Here is a 23,052-nt window from a genome sequence, read left to right as displayed (position 1 = left end):
TTATTTGTGACAGAATCTCGCTCTGTCACCCAGGCTGGAGTGTGGTGGCATGATCTCAGCTCACTGCAACCTCTGCCTCCTGGGTTCAAGCAATTCTCCTGCCTTAGCCTCCCGAGTAGCTGGGACTACAGGCATGCACCACCACACTCGGCTAATTTTTTTGTATTTTTAGTAGAGACAGGTTTTACCATGTTGGTCAGGCTGGTCTCGAACTCCTGACCTCAAATGATCTGCCTGCCTCGGCCTCCCAAAGTGCTGGGTTTACAGGCAGGAGCCACGATTGTAGCTTTTAATCAGGCATGATGTACAGACAGTACGGCACACAGGTCTTCAGAGTAGAGTGCAGCCCTTTTGAGGAGCCAAGAGCAGCCTGCCCTGTGGTGGAAGCGGAGGGCACAGCTGGGGGTGGGCATGAAGAGGCTGGCCAGATGATTGTGGGGACCTCTTAGGATGCTGCTGCAGTGACCACAGGTAAGCATTGATGGCAGCGTGGTCCAGGATGGCACAGTGGCGGGAACAGAGAGGTGGTGGCCAAGTCAGACGTCCTCTGAACCGGAAACCAGCCTGATGGCCACCCCTTCCATGGCTCCCGCCCATCTTTAGGCTATCCAGGTCTGCAGCATCTTTCTGTTTATTCTTTCCCACAGTCGGGCAACTGCTGCCACCTTTCCGTGCCCATCTTCCCTAGGGAAGACCGGCATGAGAAGCTGCTTCTTGAAGGAGTGGGCCGGGCTACTGTCGGAGAGCCGGTCTGGTTAATCTCAGTGGGTTTGAAGCCTACGAAGGAGTTGGCCTGAGAGCCAGGCCCGGTGTGTGCCAGTTGGCGAAGGAGCAGAGAGGAGTGAGTCCTGTGAGGGCAGAGACCGAATCCTGTGTGGACTTAGCAGTTGTGTACCGCCTGCCCTGGAGCGGCCATTCGGCCTGTCCGTGTCCGGGGCTGTCTGTGGTTCCCACCTGGAGCAGCTGGGCTGGGGAAGCAGAATATTTTCTAGCAAAGGGCCTCAGCCTCAGCTGCCCTGGAGCAGGGCTATTCTTATGCTGATGAAAACTGGCTTATGGAAAAGTTACCCAGGCTGCTTCCCTGTTGACCATCTCCCAAACAGAAGGCTTCCGGAGACCCCCCAGCCCTTGCTGCTGGGAATGAAAAATGCGGGGTTTCCTGTCCATCCACTCTCCTGTGTTTTTCTTCTGGGAGGGATGCCTCATTGGGCACCACCCCAGCTCTTACCTGTTGGGTCCCACCCACTCCTGTGAAGGTTATTTTGAGACAGAGTTTGGGGTGTGGGTGTTTTGGGTATAGGGTTGGTCGATGGAGGATAATGGGATTAGAGCGTTATCTGTCCTGCATCCAGGAGGCCAAGTTCTGGGTCTTGGAGCCCTGGGTGTGGTAAGCAGAGGCTCTGGAGCCAGATAGGCTGGACTCAGGCAGGCTCTGCTGCTTTTCAGCTGGTTGAACTTAGACAAGTCACCCAGCATTGCTGAGGCCCAGTTTCCTCATCTCTAAAATGGGAGTAACAGTGGTATCTTCAACGTGGAGGTACTGTGATGAGTAAATGAGTTTATCTGCACCAAAATGCTGAAGACGATGCTGAGTATGTGTAACCCCTCAGTAAATTTAGCCATTTTCATCATCATCATCTTTATTCTGAATCCTGTTCTTTGGAGGGGGCTGAGAATGGGCAAATTTTTGAATTTCTTTTCTTTTGTATGAAAACATTTACTCTCCAGGTCTTTAACCTAAACCTGTCAGGCAAGTCCGTGGACACTAGAAAGTGAAACCAGAGGGTGAGAGCTTCCCCTCCCTGCCTGCTATTGCCAGTGTGGCCTGGACTGCCAGCTGGAAATGGCGGGGGTGTGACAGTGGCTGGCATTCCCCTCTCCATGACATGTTTCCCAGGTAGACAGGGCTCTGCTCCCAGGTCTCAGGCCAAGATGATGGAAGCATGTGAAAAACACAGACTTCTCGTGGCTCTGGGGAAGCCCCGGGGAGGCACCTCAGGATGCTCTGTCTGGACCCATTGGCATTTCTGGAGCCTCCCCTCACTCCTGGGTTCGTAGCTCTACCTGGAAAGTTCTCTGGAAAGTGTGGGGTGTGCAAGCCAAAGGTGCAGGCAGTGGACAGATTGAAGTGCCATTCCTGAGCCTAGCTCCTGCCTTTGGGCAAACACAGTCTCTGCCACTGCAGAGTAGTGCCTCGGCCTGGCAGAGCTCATTAGCAGCTGATGCATGACAGGAATTTCATGGCACCATCCACGGGTCCCGTGGTGTTACCGCCTGTGTGGCATGCTTCTCTGCATGGTTTTCCAGCTTTTGTGGGCACAGGGAAAGCAGAGGCCTGGGAAGGACAGGCACCAGCTATACCCCCTCCTGATGCACAGAGCCCAGCCCAACCTCAGGGAGTCCGGCACCGCAGAAACATAACACAAAAGCTTTTACTTGGAAACCGGCAAATACTGGACTAGAATACTGACATGCTTACGCTGTGGCAGGAGCTCGGATGCAGAAGCTATTGCACAAAGCCCCTCTGATTGCCTTGCTCCTCTTTGGCATGGATCAGCAGAGCCCCAAGGGCCAATTGCCCACAGGTGGGGGCTGTTCTCCATCAAGGTATGGGGACCCCTACTTCCTTGTTTTGTTAAAAAGTGCAGGTAGGCGAAGAAGCCCAGGCAGTTGACCCAGTCTTTGAAACAGCTGACTCCCCAGCACCCAGTGTCCACTGGCAGATGAGAGGTTTGCACCTATACCAGCCCTGGTTTCCTTGGTAGGGCTCAAGTTGTCAGTGTCCAGGTACCTGGGCCGGGCCAGAGCTGGGGCCGGGGGAGCCTGGTCTTGAGGGGTGAGGGCTGCAGGGCCAGGCTGATGGCCTGTGTCATAGCGTTGGTCATCTCCTCTCCAGCTTCTCCTCAGCCATCCCCTGTCCGTCATGGTGGTGTCGGCTGCACTTGGACCTTCCTGCCTCTCTGCTCAGGGCAGCAGCAATGAGTGCAGCAGCAGCTGCAGGCTATCAGCAGCAACAGCAAAACAGTGGCTGGAGGGCCGGGTGAGAGCACGGGACTCAGGCTGGGGAGAGAAAGGATGCCCGTCCTCCTCCCAGAGAAACCCACTGCGTGCCAGGGTCTTTCCCCCACAGGTCTGGTGGAGAGGTCAGAAAGACCTGAGAGGCTGGTGAGAGGTGTTGACGGTCCCCACGCCAGCCGCCAGGACCAACCTCCTCCATGTTGTATCTTCTGTTTCGCTGCCCAAGCCTGGCTCCCATCATCCCCGTGTTTGGGATCCCGGGGTACTGCGGGGCCCAGTCCCCAGCACCACCCATCACCCAAGCAGCATATCAGAGGATGAGGGAACTCCCTTGGCTTCCCCCAAAGGACAACTGGTTTTCCTCCTTGATCCGGGAGACACCTGCCACCTCTGCCAGCCCTGTGGCTGGCACCATGGTATGGTCGCTCCCAGATGCCACGGAGAGCCATAGGCCTCTGAGTGCCAACTAACCTGTGAAAAGGACGATGACTGAGAAGGCCACGATCTCCACGGGCTCAGCCTGGGGCAGTCTCTGCAGCTTGAGCAGCAGCCTCTCACCCACAGCACGCATCTCCTGCACGAAGTCGGTGGCGGCCATGCTGCGCTGGCTTCGGGTCGGGGCTCCTGCCGGGCTGTGCTGGGGCAGAGAGAACACCTGGAGCCTCCACGGCTGGCCCCACACTCGCCGCAGCACTGAGATTCCACCCTCGCACCCATCCGCAGCCCGCAGAACAAGTTTGTCAGGTCTCGCACATTGCACCCCTGGTGACTTCCACCTAGTGGTGGCCCTCAGTCCCCACCCAGCTGACACAGCTCAGGGTGGAGGAAACCGGTGAGGACAGTGAGACCAAGGGCTTGCTTCGGGGGCTGCCAGCCAAGGCTGAAGCTGGTGGTGGTTTCTGTCTTCGCTGTTCCGTTCCCTTGTCTTGAGGTACCACTCCTAGGTTTTGCCCAGGTGCTTGGGACTGGCACAGCTCCCTCCTGGCACCCGGGTCCCCTCGGGGTGGGGAGACTGGCATAGGATGCCAAACTGGTTATCTTGCCTTCCATCAATGTGGGGACAGAAGGAGCAGGTTCTCCCAAGAGCAGGTTCATGGGGCTTCTGGCCAGGGTCAGTCAGAAGTGAAAACTGCCCCCGTCTCCCAGGCTGCCCAGCCTCTCCCACCAGCCCAGTTTCTGCACTCATGCGTGTTCTGCTGGAGGCAGGAGGCTGCACCGTGTCCCTCCAGGTTTTGCCAGGGTTTCTGTCCTGTCTGTTGGGAGGGGGTCAGGAGGCCCAGGATGTCAAGCCAGCCCTTCCCCTGCTGGCTTCATCTGTTTCTCTGGCCTGACCAGGAAAGTCCTCTCCACTCCCAGCCCTGCCCCAGAAGAGCCTCTTCCTGTCTCAGGGTGCCCAAGAAGCCCAAGGCGCAGCTCCAGGCTGAGGCTGTCGGGCTGTTGTGTCTTTGAGCCGCTTTCCCCTTCTGCCACTCCTGTGGGCATGAGGGAGCTGGTGCCTCTTCCGAGAGGGGCCAGAGACAGCCTTGTCCCAACCCAGCCTGATCCTGTTCACCAAGGCAGTTGCTCTAATCCAGGGTGGTGGTGGGGACAGGTGGCCAGGGGCTCGTGCCCCTGTAATGATCATTGCCTCATCCCGGGTCTCAGCCGGTTCTCGCTGGGATGGCTGCAGTCAGTGAGGCCGGTCACTCCCAGTGCTGCTGCCTTGGCAGAGCTGGTTTAGAACCACCGTGAAGGTCATTGAACAGAGCCTTCCACCCTGCACTTGGCCTGCGGCCATCCTTGAGGCCATGTGGCGTTTGCATTAGCACCCAGGATGGTGAGGAACCCCCGCCTGCTGAGGCAGCCCACCTACTGCAGAAGGTCGGACTCCCTGCTGGCCCCCAGTTAGTCCCACTTGTGGTCACTTAGACCTTGCCCCCTCTTCTGCCTCATAGTCCTTCAGAAGGAAGATGGCAGCCGGCATGTACCTTCTGGATTTCCTTCTCTGCAAGGGGCCTGCTCTAGTGTTTTCAGCTGCCCCTCCTTGAATGCCACTTCCATCTTCCTTTTGTGACATGAACAGGTTGCTTCATGTCTCTGATATGGAATGAGATGCTCATGTTTTGAGGCTGTTGGGAGGACTGACCATCTAGCAGCATGTTGTAGACAGCCACGGGGGCGGTGCCCAGCACATGAGAATGCCCCCCTGGGAGGACTCTCACTGGCTTTGGGGGCTGTCACTCCCGTGCACCGTCACTAGCACCCCCAACACCTTTTAGGTGCCTGTCCTAGGATGTCTGTGGTGTGTGCCCTGAAGGAAGGCAGGCAAGCTGGAGGTGGGGAGCTATGGTTTTGGTTTTGGTTTTGGTTTTTTTTGAGATGGAGTTTCCCTCTTGTTGCCCAAGCTAGAGTGCAATGGCATGCTCTCAGCTCACTGCAACCTCTGCCTCCCAGGTTCAAGTGATTCTCCTGCCTCAGCCTCCCGAGTAGCTGGGATTACAGGCGCGTGCCACCATGCCCAGCTAATTTTTGTAGTTTTAGTAGAAACGGGATTTCACCATGTTAGCCAGACTGGTCTCGAACTCCTGACCTCAGGTAACCCGCCCTCCTTGGCCTCCCAAAGTGTTGGGATTACAGATGTGAGCCACTGCGCTTGGCCTTGGGAGCTGTTTTTTTAAGTGACAATGAGGGTGGCAGGCAGAAGATGGCTCCGTGGAAAATTAGGTGAGTTCCTGTCAAAAGCAGGAGGTTCCCTGAGTTAGATCCACCCAGCTTCTCACACCTCACCTGGAGTGACTGCATTTCTGCAGAGGTGAGGATCTCAGTTTTCAAATGTACTGAAAGGCATAGGGTCCTAGAATGCCACAGATCATCCATTCCCACCTCCTTCCTTCTACACATGGGGAAACTGAGACCCAAGAGAGCAAGCAGCTTCTCTGAGGTTACACAGCAGGACAGGGCCTCAGCCAGCACCCCCACTGGTGCCCCCGCTATCTCCCCATGGAGGCCTGTCTCCAGCTTCGACCAGCAAGATAGCCAGGAGCAGCCCCCCTGAGGGCACTGCCCTTGCAGTGGGCTCAGTATAGCAGCCAGGGCCCAGAGCCCCCTGGAAGCCAACCGGCTGTGCTCGGCCAGCCCCAGCCCACGTTGTGGATCTGAAGCTGCTTTTATCAGCATATCGCCTCCAGGCCGGGGCCACACCAGGCCCTTTGAGACTACCTGGAGTCCTTGTCACCACAGGTACAGGTCTTGTGTGCCTAGCCCGCCTGAGCGTAGGACTGACCCCTCTGGTCAGACCGAATGGGACATTCCCTCTGGCCAGGTGGAGCAGGCTTGCACAAGGAGAGTGGTCCCTTCTTGGTTCGCTACCTCCTAGCTTTCCAGGTTCCGTCATTCTTAGAGGGACGACAATGCCGACAGTGTCCCTTACGGGACGGTTGGTGCATGGTTCAGGAGCTCGGCTGCCTTTCTCCCCTCCCTCTCTGCACTTGGTCTGGCGTTTTCAGCTTGATTGGCACTGTGCCTACACAGCCTCGTGTAGCCCAGCAGAGACACTCCTTAAAAGAGGACGCGGGCAGGGAGAGTTAGCAGGGGGGAGCTTTTCCTTATGAGCGAGAAGTGGCATGGAGACCTGGGGTCATGCTTACCAGAACAGGGAGGAAGATGGTTGGACTGAGGCTAAATTTACTGGTGCAGGAAAAGTGGGGTTTGTTGCTGAGGAGCTCTGGCCAGCCTCCAGGGTCTGCAAAGTGGGAGAGCTGCAGACTCATGCTGGGTGGACCCCGGCCCCCAGCTGGGAAAAGTGTCAGTTCCCAGCAGCAGCAGGCTGCGGCTGTGGATAGTGGCATAGCTTTGTGCCCAGGGCTTCCCTAGGGGGGCTGACTGGAGGCTGAATTTGCCAGCCAGGCATGGCCAGCCTCACCCAGCCCTGGGGTCTGACCCAGGGGTACTCAGACGATATCCTGTCACACAGTGAGCGGAAGTGGGACCATTGGACGTGGCTGTTCTGCCCCCAGAGAGCTGGAGAGGAACCCCAGGACCCCCTTTGTTTTGCAGTTGATCTCTTGTCATTTGGAGCATAAGCCCGTGACTGAACCTTCATGGAGCAGGTGGGGGAACAGGGGGTTCCTGTTCTCTAAAGAGGAGGACGCGCATTCCAGCCAGTCCCCAGCCGGTCTTCCCAGTGGGCTATTTAAAGCCAGGCCAAGGAGTGCCTGACGCTTGGTGCCCAATATAACCAGCAGCCGTCAGGTGACTGTGTGGCATGTGCCCCAGCCGCGGCTCCTAAGGGAACCTTAGTGTTCCCAGCTGTGGCGAGGGGAACATGGGAGCGCTGAGGCTGGCCACCTCTCCTCCCCTTTCCCTTCCTAGGTTTGGCAGGAGGAAGGCAGGGAAGCCCAGGAGGGCTACTGATGATCCTGTATTTTTCCAGTCTTTCTATCTCAGGTTCACCCAACACCTTCAGAAACCACCCTTCCCACCTATGAACCAGGGCAACTAGAATCCCTCCCAACCCCACGCTCGGTAGCGCCCACCTGTGAACCAGGGCAACTAGAATCCCTCCCAACCCCACGCTCGGTAGCGCCCACCTGTGAACCAGGGCAACTAGAATCCCTCCCAACCCCACGCTCGGTAGCGCCCACCTGTGAACCAGGGCAACTAGAATCCCTCCCAACCCCACGCTCGGTAGCGCCCACCTGTGAACCAGGGCAACTAGAATCCCTCCCAACCCCACGCTCGGTAGCGCCCACCTGTGAACCAGGGCAACTAGAATCCCTCCCAACCCCACGCTCGGTAGCGCCCACCTGTGAACCAGGGCAACTAGAATCCCTCCCAACCCCACGCTCGGTAGCGCCCACCTGTGAACCAGGGCAACTAGAATCCCTCCCAACCCCACGCTCGGTAGCGCCCACCTGTGAACCAGGGCAACTAGCATCCCTCCCAACCCCACGCTCGGTAGCGCCCACCTGTGAACCAGGGCAACTAGAATCCCTCCCAACCCCACGCTCGGTAGCGCCCACCTGTGAACCAGGGCAACTAGAATCCCTCCCAACCCCACGCTCGGTAGTGCCCACCTGTGAACCAGGGCAACTAGAATCCCTCCCAGCACCACGCTCAGTAGTGCCTTGGTTGGAGGTTTCTCAGGATCCTCAGGGGTTCCTGAGTGGCTGCCAGAGCAAGTAGTGGCTTCCTCTGGCCCTAAGAGGGAGTGTAGCCCAGCTGCCACCAGGCCATCCTGCTGCCCAGGCTGCCCAGCCAGCCCTGCTTGGAGCCTTCAGAGGGTGCGCCCTGGCTGCAGTAGTGGTCAGCACAGGGGAAACACGCAGGGCAGGGAAGGCTGACAGAGCCGGAGGGATGGGAAGCATTCCTTTGTGTGGCATCTCCTGGCACACGGAGCCTTGCAACAGGCAGGCATCCCGCAGGCCAGACAGCTGCCACTTGGTCCTGAAGCTTCCCTGTTTCCTCCTCGCAGAGCTGATACTACAACCCCAGGCGCCCCACAAGGAAGGGCTGGCAGCAGGCGGCGTGTTTGAGACTGATAAGCGAGGTGTGCTGGCGGCGCGGGGCCCAGAGGGCTGCTTGCTCTGCCCTGTTGTTTCGTCATGGTGGGTTTCAGCCACTCTTGCCCTACTGGGCATTATCTTGCTTGAGGTCCAACTAGAAGGAGGCATAACTGACACTTGTGGGAGATTTGCAGGGTCCTATGCCTGAGCAGCCGGGGGGATGCCCCTGTTTCTGGCACTGAGCCTTTGGGTGACTCCCCTTTTTGCCCTGGCTCCAACTAGAAGTAGAAAGTGGTGCTTGAACCCCTGGCAGGCCCTGCTCCTGTAGCCACCCAGGACAGGAGGAAGCGCTTTGTGCTGCTGGTATTAGAAACAGTAGGCGCTCCTTCTGCAGCTACAGAAACTGGCCATTCATTCCCTCTCCGTCCTGGTTCAGGGACTATGTTGGAGAGACCCTGTCCACTTGTGTCCTGTGGATGCAGGACAGGGATCCCCACCTGCCTGCCTGGGGCGTCTTGTGAGTGACAGCCAGTGGGGTTTCCAGGCTCACCACTGTGCCCTCACCCCCACCTGGCCTGACTCTTTCCCTGCTGTGCGCCTCCCAACACCACAGGAGCTCGTCTCCACAGGCACCAGCCCCAGCCGAAGCCCCCAGCCTCTGCCGAGCTGGGAACACGTGGGCTGGTCCTTGGTTTCCACATTTCCCTGGGTCATTGTTTTCCTTTCTTACTAGATGCCAGCTTGTTTGCTTTGAGGAAAACATATGGGAGGTGGTGGCTTTAACGCTGGCTTGAGGACAGGGAGGCAGGAGTAGGCAGCCTCGGCTCACGGGCCCTGCCCAGGAGGGCTGCTCTCAGTGCTCCCCAAAGAACCAAACAGTCGGGCCCTGCTTCCTTAGGGGCGGTGTCACATCAACCTGTGCGTCACAGTGGCACAGCAGAGGTCCTGGTTGCCAGCGTGGTCCCTCCCAGCCTCATTTCTGTGACCTCCCCACCTGAGCCTGGGTTGAAAGTCAGTCATCCAGGTTCCTGGTTTGGTGTTCAAGGCTCGTCACCAGAGGGAGATCTGGAAGCTCATGCAGTTCTAGGAGGGCCCAGGGAGGAGGACCCAGGCTGAGCCCTGAACTGAGAACACCGGCAGTGAGTGGGCCAAGCCCCCGAACAGACACAGATGGGTGGAGTCCTGCTGCATGCTGGGGGTGCCACACACTGGCTGGGCAGACCCCGCACTGACCTCGACAGGGCTCTGCCCTAATCCTGGGAAAAAGGGAGGCTCAGCAGGCCGGCAGCCGTTCTCTTCCAAGCTGGACAGCCAAATCCCTCTTTTAAGCCCCCTGAATAAAAGAGCTGAAATGAACTTGCAGAATAAGCAGGCCCTCGGGGCCCCTCTGCTGCACAGCAGGCGGAGCGGGAGGCGCTCTGAGCAGAGCCCCCGGCCCTCCCCTAGTGCAGGGTCCCAGCAGGAGGGAGAGTGCAGGTGCATGCAGGAGGCTGCCTGATTTTCCTGCAGGAAAGTGACCCAGCGTGTCCCCCAAGACCTCTCCGTGTTTATGGTAGACTGTGGCCCTTCACCCTGGGGGCAGGAGACCCTTGCTGCTCCCTCACTATCCCCCCTTCTTCTGTGGCCATTTCCACTCACCTGGGAGCTCAGGTGTCGGGGGCTGAGCAGCAGTGCCCCAGCGCGGAGCCTCCACGTGCTGTCCTCGTACTTCCTCCGTGGGTGCCGGGTGCCGCTGCTCCCCTGGGCGCCTCAGCCCAGCCCCTCTGCTGACAGCCAGCTGCTGTCTCTGCCTGGCTTTTTTGTTGTTGGTCGTCCTGGAGATCCAAGTGTCAAATTACTGTCGCGAGGGGGAGCCCGAGGAAGCCCTGCTTGGGAACTTGTCCTCCAACTTCGTGTCCTGGTGCCTCACCTCTGCCCTGAGAGGGCTGCTCGGGGACAGGATGAGCTCCCTCTCTCCTCCACCTTCCTCCTTCCCCCTCCTCTCCCTCTCCCCTACTCCCATGCCGTGGGCTGGGCCTGAGTTGGGAGCTGAAGAAAGAAGTCGGCTCATGCAGTTCTAGGTGGGCCCAGGGAGGGCCTCCCTGGCCAGGAGGACCCTGGGGAGGCACCACCTGAGCCTGTGGAGGGGAGTCCTGCAGTGCTTTCAGATCTGGGGCACCCACCCTGCCCTCGGGAAGGCCACCCCTTCTGTCCCTCTGGCCACTCCCTGGCTGGCCCCTCCCTCTGGCCTCTCAGGAACAACAGTAAACAGTGGGGAGCTGGTGCCCTCCCAAGCCGAGCAGGAGGCTTTGCAGCCAGTCCCTGGGGAGGCCCTTGTACCACTCAGCGTCTGAAGGCGTCCTGGGGGAGAACTTGGAATCCTGAGTGATCTGGGAGTGGCCTGCGTGCCCGGCAAGGCACCTCATGTTCCTCGTGAGGTGAGGGCCTTCTGCCGGGGCTGTGACTGCACTCCTGGCCCAGCTGTCAGGGCAGGGCTCCAGAGTCCAGGGGCCGGGCCCTGTGACATTTGCCTGGTTGTGCCACCCAGCAGGCCAGGCTGTGTGGAGAGAAACTGACCCCAGCCCCGCTGTCAATGGAGCTCTTTGAGTCCGAGCACAAAACCCCAGTGAGTCAGGGCTTGGGGAGGGCAGGGGGAGGAAGCCAGCCATGTGGTCACACCACTTGGATGCCAGAGCCTCCCAGAAGGCTGGACAGGCGGCCGCTGTGCAGATGCACGGACTCTTGGGGATGGACCGTTTGTCGCATTTACTCTTTGGAGCAGAGTGGGGGCAGGAGCACCCTCTGGTGGCCACCTCGGCTGTCCCAGCCCAGGTCAGGCTTCCGAGCTGCGTTCACTCAGCTAAAGGAAAGTCAGCCAGGCCCTGCTTCCTTAGGGGGATGTTACAATCAGCCTTGGATCTTTGAGCCTGCGCCTTGGGGTTGCAGCCCCTCAAAGGGCTTCTTGCAGCCCCAGCAGTGCTCACACTGGGAGGAGTTCTAGTTATAGCAGTTAACACCAGCTATTCTCGTCCCTGGGATGTGGCACCCCAGACAGCCCTGCCTCTGTTCCAGCATCTCCTCTTGGGCTTCCCTACCCTGTGCCACGTTCCTGGGGGCAGGAATGGCTGTTTGTAAGGAGCCTGAGAGAGCTATGGCCCCTCTTGCAGCCTCTGCACCTGCCCCAAGGGTCGACAGCCACCCCCATGCATAGGGAACAGAGATGTGACAGAGCCTCCTGGGCCAGCCAGAGGCTGCTCCCTGCTCCCAGCATGGGCAGAGGCCACTCACCCCAGGAGGGCTGTAGCAGGGTTGAGACAGAGGAAGACGAGAGGAGGACTCCAGGCAAGGCTGCGTCTCCCTGGCTAAGGCCCCACCTGTGACACCCTCAGAAGTTGATGATGGGACATATTACTACAGAGTCATGCCTGCCTTAGCAATGCAAATAAGTTTTGAGAAATTTAACTTGTCATTGCACAGTCACAGAGTATACTTAAGGAAATCAAACGGCAATTCCAGGGAAGAGAAGGAAAAAAAAATATTAAGCGGCATAGCCTCCTACACACCCAGGCCATGTGGTACAGCTTGTTGCTCCTAGACTACAAACCTGTACATCATGTTACTGTCCCAAGTACCATATGCAGTTGTAACACAGTGGTATTCACATATCTAAGCACACATAAGCATAGAAAAGGTACAGTAGAAATACAGTGTTAGAATCTTAGGGGACCACTGTTGGCCGTGCAGTCATTCCATGAGGTGTGACTATTACTGTAATGCACTTCAGACATCTCAGCCATCTTCACTCAGTCCATGAGGTCGGTGCCTTGCTGCACCATCTTTTTTTTTTTTTTTTTTTTTGAGACAGAGTCTTGCTCAGTTGCCCAGGCTGGAGTGCAGTGGCCGGATCTCAGCTCACTGCAAGCTCTGCCTCCCGGGTTCACGCCATTCTCTTGCCTCAGCCTCCCGAGTAGCTGGGACTACAGGCGCCCGCCACCTCGCCTGGCTAGTTTTTTGTATTTTTTAGTAGAGACAGGGTTTCACCGGGTTAGCCAGGATGGTCTCGATCTCCTGACCTTGTGATCCGCCCGTCTCGGCCTCCCAAAGTGCTGGGATTACAGGCTTGAGCCACCGCGCCCGGCCTGCACCATCTTACTGATGGGAACGCATAGGCTTTAGGAGGTGAAGTGTGTCACCCAAAAGACAGCCTTCATGGCAGAGCCGGCATCTGCACCCAGAGTCTGAACTCTGTGCAGTACATCCCATTGCCAGAGGACAGAGGGGAGGAGCAGAGGAGTAACTGGACAGAGTGGGGTTCATATCCTGCTTCCCGGGAGACCCCCATGTGTTGCGTGACCTCGGGAAAGTTTGTTCACCTCATTGTCCTCATCTGTGTAGTGGGCAGAGCCAAACGATGCCCGGTGCGGCTTGGATGAGATGAGGGGTGTGGGGCTCCTGGCATGATGCCGGACATGGCAGTGCTCGCTCGGCCAGCGATTAGGGCTCGGGTGAACAGATGCCAGCCGGCTGGGCTCTCCACCCCTCACCTCTGTGGTGCTGCCTGCTCCAGGTGCCGCCATGCTGCCATTGCCAAGTACTTCGGGGATGCGCCGCCTGCCTGCGCCAAAGGCTGCGACCACTGCCAGAACCCCATGGCCGTGCGGAGGCAGCTGGAGGCCTTGGAGCGCAGCAGCAGTTGGAGCAAGACCTGCATCGGGCCCTCCCAGGGGAATGGCTTTGACCCCGAGCTGTATGAGGGAGGCCGCAAGGGCTACGGGGGCTTCAGCAGGTAAGGGGCCAAGAAACCAGGGACTCTAACCCACTGGAATCGTCCGGCATTCCCTTGGTGCTAAGGCCAGACCAGAGGTGCTACGATGCTGCAGTCCCCCCTTGGGCTGGTAGGACATCAGGGACATTGCCATCCTAGCAGCAGCACACATGGGGAGGGCAGAGTCCAGGCCAGGACCACTCATGCCTGGCCTGTCCCTAGGTACGACGAAGGTTCTGGAGGCAGCGGGGATGAAGGCAGAGATGAGGCCCACAAGCGGGAGTGGAACCTCTTCTATCAGAAGCAGATGCAGCTGCGCAAGGTGAGGGGAGGCGCTCGGTGGCCTGTGCGGGGCCCCTGGTGGCCCCCTGCTCGCACCTCTCAGCCCCTTCTCTGGTGCTGGATGGGACTGTCCTGTGGCAGGGCAGGACGCCTCATGGACCCTTCATGTTGTCCTCCAGGGCAAAGACCCCAAGATAGAAGAATTTGTACCCCCAGGTCAGTACAAAAATGTTCCTAGAGGCTTGCGGGCTCTTCCCGGGGCATGGAGGGAGGATTCTCATCTGGGGTGTGGGGGACCTCAGAGTGCAGAAGGTGGAATGAAAAGACCAAGGACCTCCCCCCCCAACAGATGAGAACTGTCCCCTGAAAGAGGCTTGTAGCAGGAGGATCCCCAGGCTGACTGTGAAGGTAAGAGACGGGCAGCTCCTCAGACACCCCCCAGGGCCGTCCCCCAGCCTCGAGGCCGTGTGACCAATCTTACTCTCCTGTGCCAGGCACGGGAACACTGCCTGGGGCTCCTGGAGGAGGCGCTGAGCAGTAACCGCCAGTCCACATGTACCACTGATGAGTGAGTTCCACAGTCACTGGGCAGAGGAGCCCTCCAAGCTCTTGTTCCCTTGGAGACTGCAGGACACTATCAACCCTGGCCTGTTTGGGCCACCTCTCCCCAGATTGTACCTCTCCTACTCCAGGGGACTGCCCCTAAACCCCACCAGGGCCAGACATGGCTGCAACTTAGGTGCTGCCAGCAGCTGCTGAGGGACAGTAAACCACAGGGTGCCCAGAGAGTCCTAGTCAGAATCCCTGTGCCCAAGGCCTACCCCACCAGGCCTCGAGTCCCACAGGAGCTTGGCAGGGAGAAGCCCAGGCCCACCTGATACCTTGTGCCGGTTACCTTGCACCCACAGAGCTGACCTCCGGGCCAAGGCCGTGGAGCTGGAACATGAGACATTCCGGAATGCTAAGGTGGCCAACCTGTACAAGGCCAGCGTGCTGAAGAAGGTGGGCCTGGTGCAGGCGGACCAAGGGTTGTTGCAGGGGCCTCTCCATGCTCTGAGGCAGAAGCTGTCTGCCAGCTCTCCGGGCACGGGCACCCCAGAACCCACCCTCCCCAGCCCACCCCAGAGACAGTTTATGGGGGTAGAGCTCCATTCTCCATTAGCCAGAGGTGTTTTTAGCCAACCCTGTGAGGATGGGAGGCCTAAAACTTGCCCAGTAGTTAGTTGTCTGCAGCCACTGGCCACAGAAACCCACTTCTAGTGCCTAGTGGAAAAGGAGGGCTGGGTGGGGCATGTCAGGAGGAGCTGGCAGGTGCCACAGCCTCCCTGCCCATCCCTGCCCAGGTGGCTGATATCCACAGAGCCTCCAAGGATGGGCAGCCCTATGACGTGGGAGGCAGTGCCAACAGCTACAGTGCCCAAGCTGCGCCCCCCGAGCCCAATGAGTATGACATCCCACCGGCCTCCCATGTGTACTCGGTGAGCTGTGGCCCAGTGGCCTCCAGACCTGTGACCAGGAAAGGCTCCACTTCCCCTCTGCCCTCAGGGGTGCACCTCTTGCCATGGCCTGGCTCCCCACCAGGGTCCTGCCTGCCTCTTCCCTCCCACACTCCTGAGAGCCCCAGCCCAATGTGAGCGACTGGTCCAGCCAGCGGAGCCCTCGACGGGGCCTGGTGGGCTGAACCTCCTCTCCTCCTGCTCACATTTACAGCTCAAACCCAAGCGGGTAGGAGCTGGTTTCCCCAAAGGCTCCCGCCCGTTCCAGACGGCCACGGAACTGATGGAGACGACTCGGATCAGGGAGCAAGCCCCCCAGCCCAAGCGGGGAGGCGAGCATGAGCCCCCGAGCCGGCCCTGTGGCCTCTTGGATGAGGACAGGAGTGAGCCCCTCCCTGGGCCCAGAGGGGAGGTCCCTGGAGGCAGCGCTCACTGTGGGGGGCCCTCCCCTGAGAAGGCGGCAAAAAGTTCCTCTGGGGGCAGTTCCCTTGCCAAGGGCCGGGCTAGCAAGAAACAGCAGCTCCTAGCCGCAGCGGCCCACAAGGATTCTCAGAGCATCGCCCGCTTCTTCTGCCGAAGGGAGGAAAGCCCAGCTCTGCTGGCCTCAGCCCCAGAGGCAGAAGGTGCCTGCCCCTCCTGTGAGGGGGTTCAGGGACCGCTGATGGCCCCAGAGAAATACACAGGGGAGGAAGATGGAGCCGGGGGACGTTCGCCTGCCCCTCCCCAGACTGAAGAGTGCCTCAGGGAGAGGCCAAGGTAAGGGTAGAGGTAGTCATAGAATCTTCTGGAATCCACATGGCAGCATCCCCTTTGCTCCCTGGGCGTCTGAAGCTCAGAGCTCATCCCTAAGATGGGCTCTCCTAGGCCTCCTAGGATGAGGGAGCCGCTAGGACCCAGAGCTGTGATGCCTGCTCTTCCCTCCACCAGCACCTGCCTGCCCAGAGATCAGGGCACCCCTGAAGTCCAGCCCACCCCTGCAAAGGACACATGGAAGGGCAAGCGGCCTCCATCCCAGCAGGTGCCGGCAGGGATGAGGCCGTTGGGAAGGAGAGAAGGGCTGTGGGCGAGGCCAGGAGCTGTTGTGCCCTGGTCAAGGGGTCAGGGAAAATCAGCGCTTCTTTCCACACCCGGCGGCAGATGGGCTGGGCTGGTGTGGGGGCGGCTGGTGTGGGGGCCTAGTCTTTGGAGGAGGGGAGCAGGTCAGTGGAAGGGAACTCAGGAGTGACCCTCTGCTGTGGCCCTTCTCAGGAGAACCCAGAGAGCCAGCCTCAGAAGAGACTGCGCCCCTCAGCCAAGCCCTCCGTCTTAGCCGAGGTCAAGGGCAGCGTCTTGGCCAGCGATCAGGGCACCTTGAATCCCACAGCTCAAGACCCCTGTCAGCTCTCAGCTCCTGGCATCTCCTTGAAGGAGGCTGCAAATGTTGTGGTCAAGTGCCTGACCCCTTTCTACAAGGAGGGCAAGTTTGCTTCCAAGGTAGGGGGAGTGGGTGGGCTCTGCCTTCTCCCAGGCCTGGGGTATGTGGGTGTGTTGGGGGCGCGAGGCAGGGAGTGTGAGCCCCAGAACATGGTGGGTCAGAGCAGGCTGGGCCAGGGCCAGTCCCGCACCCGTCCTCCCTGGGGCCTGCCTTGCCGTCGGGTCATGGCTGTGGGTCGCTCTGGGGGTCAGGGCAGGGTCCTGCTCTCTGCTTCTCTTCTGCCTCTCCCTTCCAGGAGGTGTTTAAAGCCTTCGCCCGCCACCTCTCACACTTGCTGACTCAGAAGCCCTCTCCTGGAAGGAGCGGTGAGCACTGGCATTGCCAGGGCCAGGAGGCAGTTGGGAGGGTGGTCTACAGGGAGGAGGCTGACACTCGCGTCATGCCCCCACCCTGAATCTGTAGTGAAAGAAGAGGCCCAGAACCTCATCAGGCACTTCTTCCATGGCCGGGCTCGGTGTGAGAGTGAAGCTGACTGGCACGGCCTGTGTGACCCCCAGAGATGACCAGCTGGTGGCTGGGCAAGGCCCGCGTCCTCCACCAGATTCTAGCACGGGCCAGCCCGGGCCTCGCCTGCTTTTCTGAGTCCTCCTCCCTTCCAACCATACTTGGCTTTGGGGATGACCCCAGACACCCCCTGAATCCAGGTCAGAGGTCAGCCCACCTTTCTTTCTGCTTGCAAAGCCTATAGACCCTTCTCAGAGCCTCCCTGCCTCTCCTGGCCCTCATGGCTGGGTTTTCTAGGACACATGTCCGGGACAGAAGGTGGAGGGTGGTGGAGCTGCTGCCAGAAGAAGGTGAAGGAAGAGTGGCCCCTCCCCGAGTTTTAAGTCAGGACAAGGCCCACCTGTCCAAGGTATTGGGACCTATTCAGGGGAACCTCAGGTCCTCCACCCACTCCCCATCCATTACGATGCCAGCTTCCAGTCTTGCCCAGGTCAGAGCTGTGGCAGAGGAAAGGCAGCCAGGCCCCGTTTCTGCTCGGCTCCTGCTCAGGAAGGCCAGGCCGGACGAGGTGTTTGGGAGAGGAATAAAGTCGTGTGGTGGCGCATGCGCTCGTGCACACAGCCCTTTTCTCCGGGGAGTTTTATTTCCTCAGCAGCTGTTTCTCCCATGCCTGGGATTGTGCTAATATGGGGCCTGGGCGGAGCCTGGGGCCGGTGGGCGTCTCCCTCAGACTGGGCAACCTCAGATTCCCCAGGCGAGTTCCTGCAGCCCTCTTTGGGCCCAGGCCGTCCTGGAGGGGCTCTGGCTGTTTTCTTTGCCTGTTGGTGACGTGATAGCAGCCCCTGCCTCATGGCCTGCATGTGGGCCGGCTGGGCTGTGCTGTGGCAGGTTCTGGAACAATGGTCTGATAGCATCCAAGGCAGACCATCTGGGTGAGACTTGGGCCAGGGGAGGCCTCACCCTCGTCTCTCCCTGGCCTACACTCCTCTCAGTTGACGCTGGGCCACTCAGTGCAAGAGGCACTGCTGTCTATCAGGAAGACAGTGGTGTATAGCAGCTCCTGGGCCTGCCCAGAGAAAGGCCTGTTACAAGAGGGCTCCCCAACCAGCCCCTCGCCTCTGGCCCGGCCCACAGCACTCCGGAGCAGTGGGCATCAGCCTGGGCCTGGGCTCCCACTGCATGCCATGCCGGGGCGAGGTCCTCACATCCACCTTTCCAAGGTGGCCAGAGGCCTGGCCACTCACCTGTGGCAGCTCAAACCAGATGGTCTGGGGGTTGTCAGCTGAGCCATAGTTGAGTTCCAGGCCAGGGGGCCCCTTCTCCTCCAGTGGGCTTAGCAAGTGGAGCCGCTGCAGGCTCTTCAGGGCAATGCGACAGTACAGATTCTGGGGGCAGCAGAGAGCAGGGCTGGTCTCGTCTCCAGGGAGGGGTCACTGTGGGTGATGGAATGGCCCAAGGGTCCCTCGGCCAGAGCTGGGGCAAGAGCCCTGCCCACCTGGGAGCTGGGGTCCATGAGGATGAGATGCTGGCGGTTGAGCCCCAGGAGAGCGGGTCCCGACAGGGCCTGCATGCTCACTCTCAGCGCTACGTAGACGGTATAGCCGAAGAGGGGCAGCTGGCTCACGGCCTCTGCGGGTGGAGAGGGTGCAGGCAGGAATTCTGACTGCTAGGGCCCTGGAACCTGCGCTGCTTGGCCCCTCATGTCAGCTGAGAGGGACAGGGCAGGTGCAGACCCCTCCTCGCCCCTCTACCTGCATTCCTTCCCTCTTGGCCTCCAGCCCCCACCCCAGCGGTCCCAGCCCCAGACCCACCAATGAAGCTGATCTGTGCTTCTTGGGGGCTGTGTCCTCCCAGCTGTCTCAGCTCCTGACCCATCAGGTTCTTGATGGAGGCCATGTTCACCTGCCGTTGCAGCTGCTGTGGCACATAAGCTAGCAGGTCCTGCCTAGGATGCGGGGCCGGAGTCAGTTTGGCCCCTGACCACCTGGTACAGGGCTGGGCATACAGCATGTGCCAAATAACTGAACCAGTGCCTATTGTGGGCAAGACTGGGGATCCATACACATAAATGAGGTGAGGGCCCTGAACCAGAGGAGCTCACGGTGGGGTGGAGAGGACAGATGTCCACCAGGCCCCGCTGCTCTGGGCCAGTCCAGTTAGGGCCAGGAAGGGTACCAGTCAAATGGCCTTGACCTTGGAGAAGGGGAGGGGCTTAGGGGCGGGAGGTGCCCCCACTCACTCTGAGGGAGTGTTCCTGTTGGCCTTGCTGAGGTGCTGCAGGGCGGCCAGCCTGGCGAGCTGCGCGTCCGCCTTGGCACTGACCGGCAGCTTCCCCTGGAGGTAGTCCCGCAGCACCTGTGCGGGGAGCATGGTGAGGAGAGCAGAGGTGGCCCAAAGCCCCCATCAGTTGGTGGCTCTAGGGGCTCAAGCCTAGTTTTGCCACCGTCACCCCCCAGCCACCACAGACCCACACCCTTGTGGGGAGGGGGGCTTGGAAGTCGCCCAGGCAGGAAGCCGCGCCCTCAAACTGCAGCAGCGGCTCGGAGGCAGGCAGGCTGACCTGGCTGTAGTGGGTGCTGATGTAGATGGAGTTATCGAAGTGCAGTGGGGTCTCCCAGCCGAGCCGCCGGCTGTGCAGGCTCACGTCCTGGTCCACTGCCACGCTGTTGAGGTATTCAGCAGGCCGCAGGGGCCGCACCAGCTTGCCTGCATGGGGACCCTAGGTCCACCGCTGCTCAGACCACGCACACCCCACCCTGCCACCCCAGCAGAAACCAAACCACCTCACCCCCGGGTGGGGGAGGGGCCCCACAGTGAGGCTCCGTCCCCAAGCTCACCCTTCTCTTTGATGAGGAAGAGGGTGAATTCCTGCACTTCCTGAGGCTCTGTGATGCCCATTTGCTGGCACAGTTCCTCCTGCACTTCTGCTGCCACCTGGGCATGTGGACAGGCTGTGATGAGGGGGAGGGACGCTGGAGGGCCCAGAACTGATGCCCAAGGCCGCCTCCCTTGGTGGCCCCCAAGCTCACCGTGAAAGTATGGATATTCGTCTTGTAATCCACACCTCCTGGCAGGTGAATAAGAAGCAGGCGAGTGGCTTGTCCTTTCTGCCAAGGCAGGTTGCAGGGTCAGTCAGCCAGTGGTCAGTCGGCCAGTGGTCTCCTGTGGGGGACACCCCCCCACCCCATGGTGTCCCACAATGCCCATCCGCCACCCCCAGTACCAGGAAAGCCTTCATTTCACCCGGTGGGAGCATCCACCGGCGCCCCCCATATTTGACTGTGCGCTGGAGGTGCTCCTGGCTGCTCCGGGCCAGCTCTGCAGAGGAGCCAGGCTGGGGTTATGAGGTGGCCAGGTCTCCCCAAGCCCTCCAAGTTCCCAGTCCTAGAAACCCCTGCCCCCCCTCCATCTCCCCCTCCCACGGGCACCTTGGCTGGGGCCTGAATCCTGGAGGAACTTGGTCAGGTAGGGCATCAGCCTGGTCGACGGAGAGAAGCAGCCTGTGAGAAGGCTGAGGAAGCTCCAGCCTCGAGTGCAGTGTTCCCTGCAGGGCAGAGAGCTCGGGCTTCAGGCTGGCCAGGCCACAGTGCCCAGCTGCCCCCAGAAGCCTCTCCACCCCACCGGTCCCCACTCACGGCCGGGGGTGTCCCGTGACCTGCTTGATAACCTGGCAGTAAATCTCATCCCTCAGCTTCTCCTCCTGGCACAGCTGCAGGGATAGGAAGGGCAGGTGGGGTGAGGGATGGGAGTGGTGAGCCTGGGGTCTGAAGCTCTGGAGAAATCCTGCTAGGCCATGGGTGGGGGCTGGGTCAAGCTGTCTCCCTCAGCTTAAGAGCATCACTGCACTGGCTACTCAGTCACTCTCTTTGCTGCTTCCCTGTCTCCCTCTGCCACGCAGGCTGGAACGCGATGGCGTGATCTCGGCTCACTGCAATCTGTTTCCCAGGTTCAAGCAATTCCCCTGCCTCAGCCTCCCGAGTACTATAGGCGTGCCACCATACCTGGCTAATTTTTGTATTTTTAGCAGAGATGGGGTTTCACTATGTTGGCCAGGTTTAATCTCTGACTTCAGATGATCCGCCCATCTTGGCCTCCAAAGTGCTGGGGTTACAGGTGTGGGCCTCCGTGCCCGGTCTTTTCATATATTTATTTTATTTTTTGAGACAATCTTGCTCTGTCGCCCAGGCTGGAGTACAGTGGTGCCATCTCGGCTCACTGCAATCTCCACCCTCCTGGGTTCAAGCGATTCTCCTGCCTCAACCTTCTGAGTACTACAGGAGTGCTCCACCACGCCCAGCTAATTTTTGTGTTTTTAGTAGAGATGGGGTTTCACCATGTTGGCCAGGTTGGTTTAGAACTACCTCAGGTGATGCACCCACCTTGGCCTCCCAGAGTGCTGGGATTACAGGCGTGAGCCACATGTCTGGCCCCTGCTTCTCTGATCTCTTAGTCATCTCTGCTGGCTTCACCTTAACTCCTTGACCTCTGAGCGGTGCCATGCCCTTGAACCTCTCTCTGTCTGCCCCTCTCCCTGTGGCCTCAGCTGCTCCCATCTGATGAGGTGCCTGCCTCCAGCCTTCTCCCTTGAACCCCAGACTTCTCCACTGGGAAGTCTGGGATTTCAGACCTCACGTGTTCAAAACAGATTCCTCCACCAGCCAAGACCTGCTCCTTGAAGACAGTAGTTGTCCTCCTTCCCGTAGCCCACATGCGATTGGTCAGCACACTCTGCTGGCTCTGAATCTTCTGCTTCTCCCTTGCTGCCAGCACCATCCCTCACCTGGGACCACTGAGATAACTTCCTTTTGCTTTTAAACTTAGACCCCCAGAATCCCAAACAACAGCCGAGTGACCCTGTGAAACGTAAGCCGAGTCTCTCTCCAGAATCCTCTTGGTGGTTTCCCATCTTTCCAAAAATCAGAAGCCAATGATGGCTACAAAGCCTGTGGTGGCCTGGACCCACCGTCTGCTCCCCGTCCTCATCCTCTGTTCTCCGTGCTGCTCACTAGTCTCAGCCACACTGGCCTTGCTGGTGTGTGATGATGCCGAGGCTTCCCACCACATCTGAACTGTTGCCTGCCCTTCTGTGTCACCCTGTGCTCACTCCTTCCCTCCCTGTAGGAAGGCTGCCACAAAGCCTTCTCCACTGCAGCAGCCCCTTCCCTGCATTCTTTTTTTTTTTTTTTTTTTTGAGTCTCGCTCTGTCGCCTAGGCTGGAGTGCAGTGGCCGGATCTCAGCTCACTGCAAGCTCCGCCTCCCGGGTTTATGCCATTCTCCTGCCTCAGCCTCCTGAGTAGCTGGGACCACAGGCGCCCGCCACCTCGCCCGGCTAGTTTTTTTGTATTTTTTAGTAGAGACGGGGTTTCACCAGGTTAGCCAGGATGGTCTCGATCTCCTGACCTCGTGATCCGCCCGTCTCGGCCTCCCAAAGTGCTGGGATTACAGGCTTGAGCCACCGTGCCTGGCCTTCCCTGCATTCTTACTCTCCAGTGACCTCTCACGCCCAGACACATAAGTTATCGTAAGCACTGCAGAGACTTAGCCTGCTGGCTTCACAGCCACACCCGCTGCATGCAATGGGTGTTCAGTAAATAGTTTGGAATGATTTGAAGGACAGTGACCAAGAGAAGGGGATCTCCTTCAAGCCCAGACAGGACAGGCACAGGCGCTGGGCGTCACACAGCCCAGGCTTACCTTTAGCAGTTCATAGAGCAGATCCATCTCATCCTTGCCCCGGGGCTTGGACTGGTCACCCATAAACCGCATCAGGGCTGCAGGCAGGATAAGAAACAGGGCACACAGCTGGGGCTGTGCTGGGGCTGGCCCCGGCTCATGCTGTTGCTGTGCAGGGACTTCACCTGCCATCTGATGCCTCACTCTCAAAATGCATGGATGCCAGCCAGGGTAGCTGGTTGCAGCTTGACTCATGGGGAGACTGAGGCTCCTGGGTACCCAAACCCCACACAGCACATAGCATCCTCTGGACCCATGGACTGCCTTCCAACCCCAGACTCCACACAACCCATAACCCTTGGGTGGGAGTAGTAGGCGGTGAGGGCCCTGGAGTCCAGGAGCCACCAGTGAGCTTCCCGGAGTTGGCAGACTGGGAT

At 59.3% G+C, this 23,052-nt stretch overlaps 3 protein-coding genes across 12 annotated transcripts in view; 1 reads left to right on the top strand and 2 right to left on the bottom strand.

The window, feature by feature from the left end:
- The window catches only part of LOC105469167 (RecQ like helicase 5), a 40,558-nt gene extending 22,997 nt beyond the window's left edge, over positions 1-17,561 (top strand). Inside the window, exons 8-19 of one of the 2 annotated variants that reach the window (XM_071083584.1) lie at positions 13,048-13,266; positions 13,468-13,567; positions 13,707-13,743; positions 13,877-13,935; positions 14,022-14,095; positions 14,436-14,529; positions 14,871-15,005; positions 15,238-15,779; positions 15,951-16,041; positions 16,272-16,496; positions 16,733-16,802; positions 16,900-17,561. In XM_071083584.1, coding sequence (XP_070939685.1) covers positions 13,048-13,266; positions 13,468-13,567; positions 13,707-13,743; positions 13,877-13,935; positions 14,022-14,095; positions 14,436-14,529; positions 14,871-15,005; positions 15,238-15,779; positions 15,951-16,041; positions 16,272-16,496; positions 16,733-16,802; positions 16,900-17,000 — 1,747 coding nt within the window. In that variant the 3' untranslated portion in view covers positions 17,001-17,561. Of the gene's footprint in view, positions 1-13,047; positions 13,267-13,467; positions 13,568-13,706; positions 13,744-13,876; positions 13,936-14,021; positions 14,096-14,435; positions 14,530-14,870; positions 15,006-15,237; positions 15,780-15,950; positions 16,042-16,271; positions 16,497-16,732; positions 16,803-16,899 lie in introns of those variants that run through there. The other variant, XR_011616017.1, reaches the window with a different exon arrangement.
- Positions 2,773-10,783, bottom strand: LOC105469169 (small integral membrane protein 5). 3 transcript variants are annotated; one of them, XM_011719856.3, is made up of 3 exons: positions 10,140-10,783; positions 3,490-3,655; positions 2,773-3,028 (listed from the first exon to the last, which is right to left on the bottom strand). In XM_011719856.3, exons 2-3 carry the CDS (start codon positions 3,614-3,616, stop codon positions 2,922-2,924), a joined length of 234 nt encoding a protein of 77 aa, XP_011718158.1. In that variant the 5' UTR covers positions 3,617-3,655; positions 10,140-10,783; the 3' UTR covers positions 2,773-2,921. The 3 variants fall into 3 exon arrangements, with proteins under 3 accessions (XP_011718158.1, XP_011718157.1, XP_070939686.1); XM_011719855.2 differs by having other exon boundaries at positions 3,490-3,650; XM_071083585.1 differs by having other exon boundaries at positions 3,490-10,783.
- Positions 17,562-17,697: 136 nt separating the features above from the next.
- Positions 17,698-23,052, bottom strand: part of LOC105469170 (myosin XVB) — a 37,071-nt gene continuing 31,716 nt past the window's right edge. For 5 of the 7 annotated variants that reach the window (XM_011719857.3, XM_011719858.3, XM_011719859.3 and 2 more), the window contains 12 exons: positions 22,637-22,713; positions 20,577-20,650; positions 20,370-20,485; positions 20,165-20,259; positions 19,971-20,048; positions 19,779-19,875; positions 19,502-19,647; positions 19,181-19,296; positions 18,753-18,886; positions 18,437-18,570; positions 18,186-18,326; positions 17,698-18,007 (listed from right to left, as the gene is read on the bottom strand). In XM_011719857.3, the coding sequence (XP_011718159.3) occupies positions 17,930-18,007; positions 18,186-18,326; positions 18,437-18,570; positions 18,753-18,886; positions 19,181-19,296; positions 19,502-19,647; positions 19,779-19,875; positions 19,971-20,048; positions 20,165-20,259; positions 20,370-20,485; positions 20,577-20,650; positions 22,637-22,713 (1,286 nt within the window). In that variant the 3' untranslated portion in view covers positions 17,698-17,929. Of the gene's footprint in view, positions 18,008-18,185; positions 18,327-18,436; positions 18,571-18,752; positions 18,887-19,180; positions 19,297-19,501; positions 19,648-19,778; positions 19,876-19,970; positions 20,104-20,164; positions 20,260-20,369; positions 20,486-20,576; positions 20,651-22,636; positions 22,714-23,052 lie in introns of those variants that run through there. The other 2 variants (XR_003015289.2, XR_003015288.2) reach the window with 2 other exon arrangements.

Source organism: Macaca nemestrina, chromosome 17 (genome assembly GCF_043159975.1).
Source record: "Macaca nemestrina isolate mMacNem1 chromosome 17, mMacNem.hap1, whole genome shotgun sequence".
Lineage (NCBI taxonomy): Eukaryota > Metazoa > Chordata > Mammalia > Primates > Cercopithecidae > Macaca > Macaca nemestrina.
Note: the sequence above shows the minus strand (reverse complement) of the source record. Positions and strands in the feature narration are given on the sequence as shown.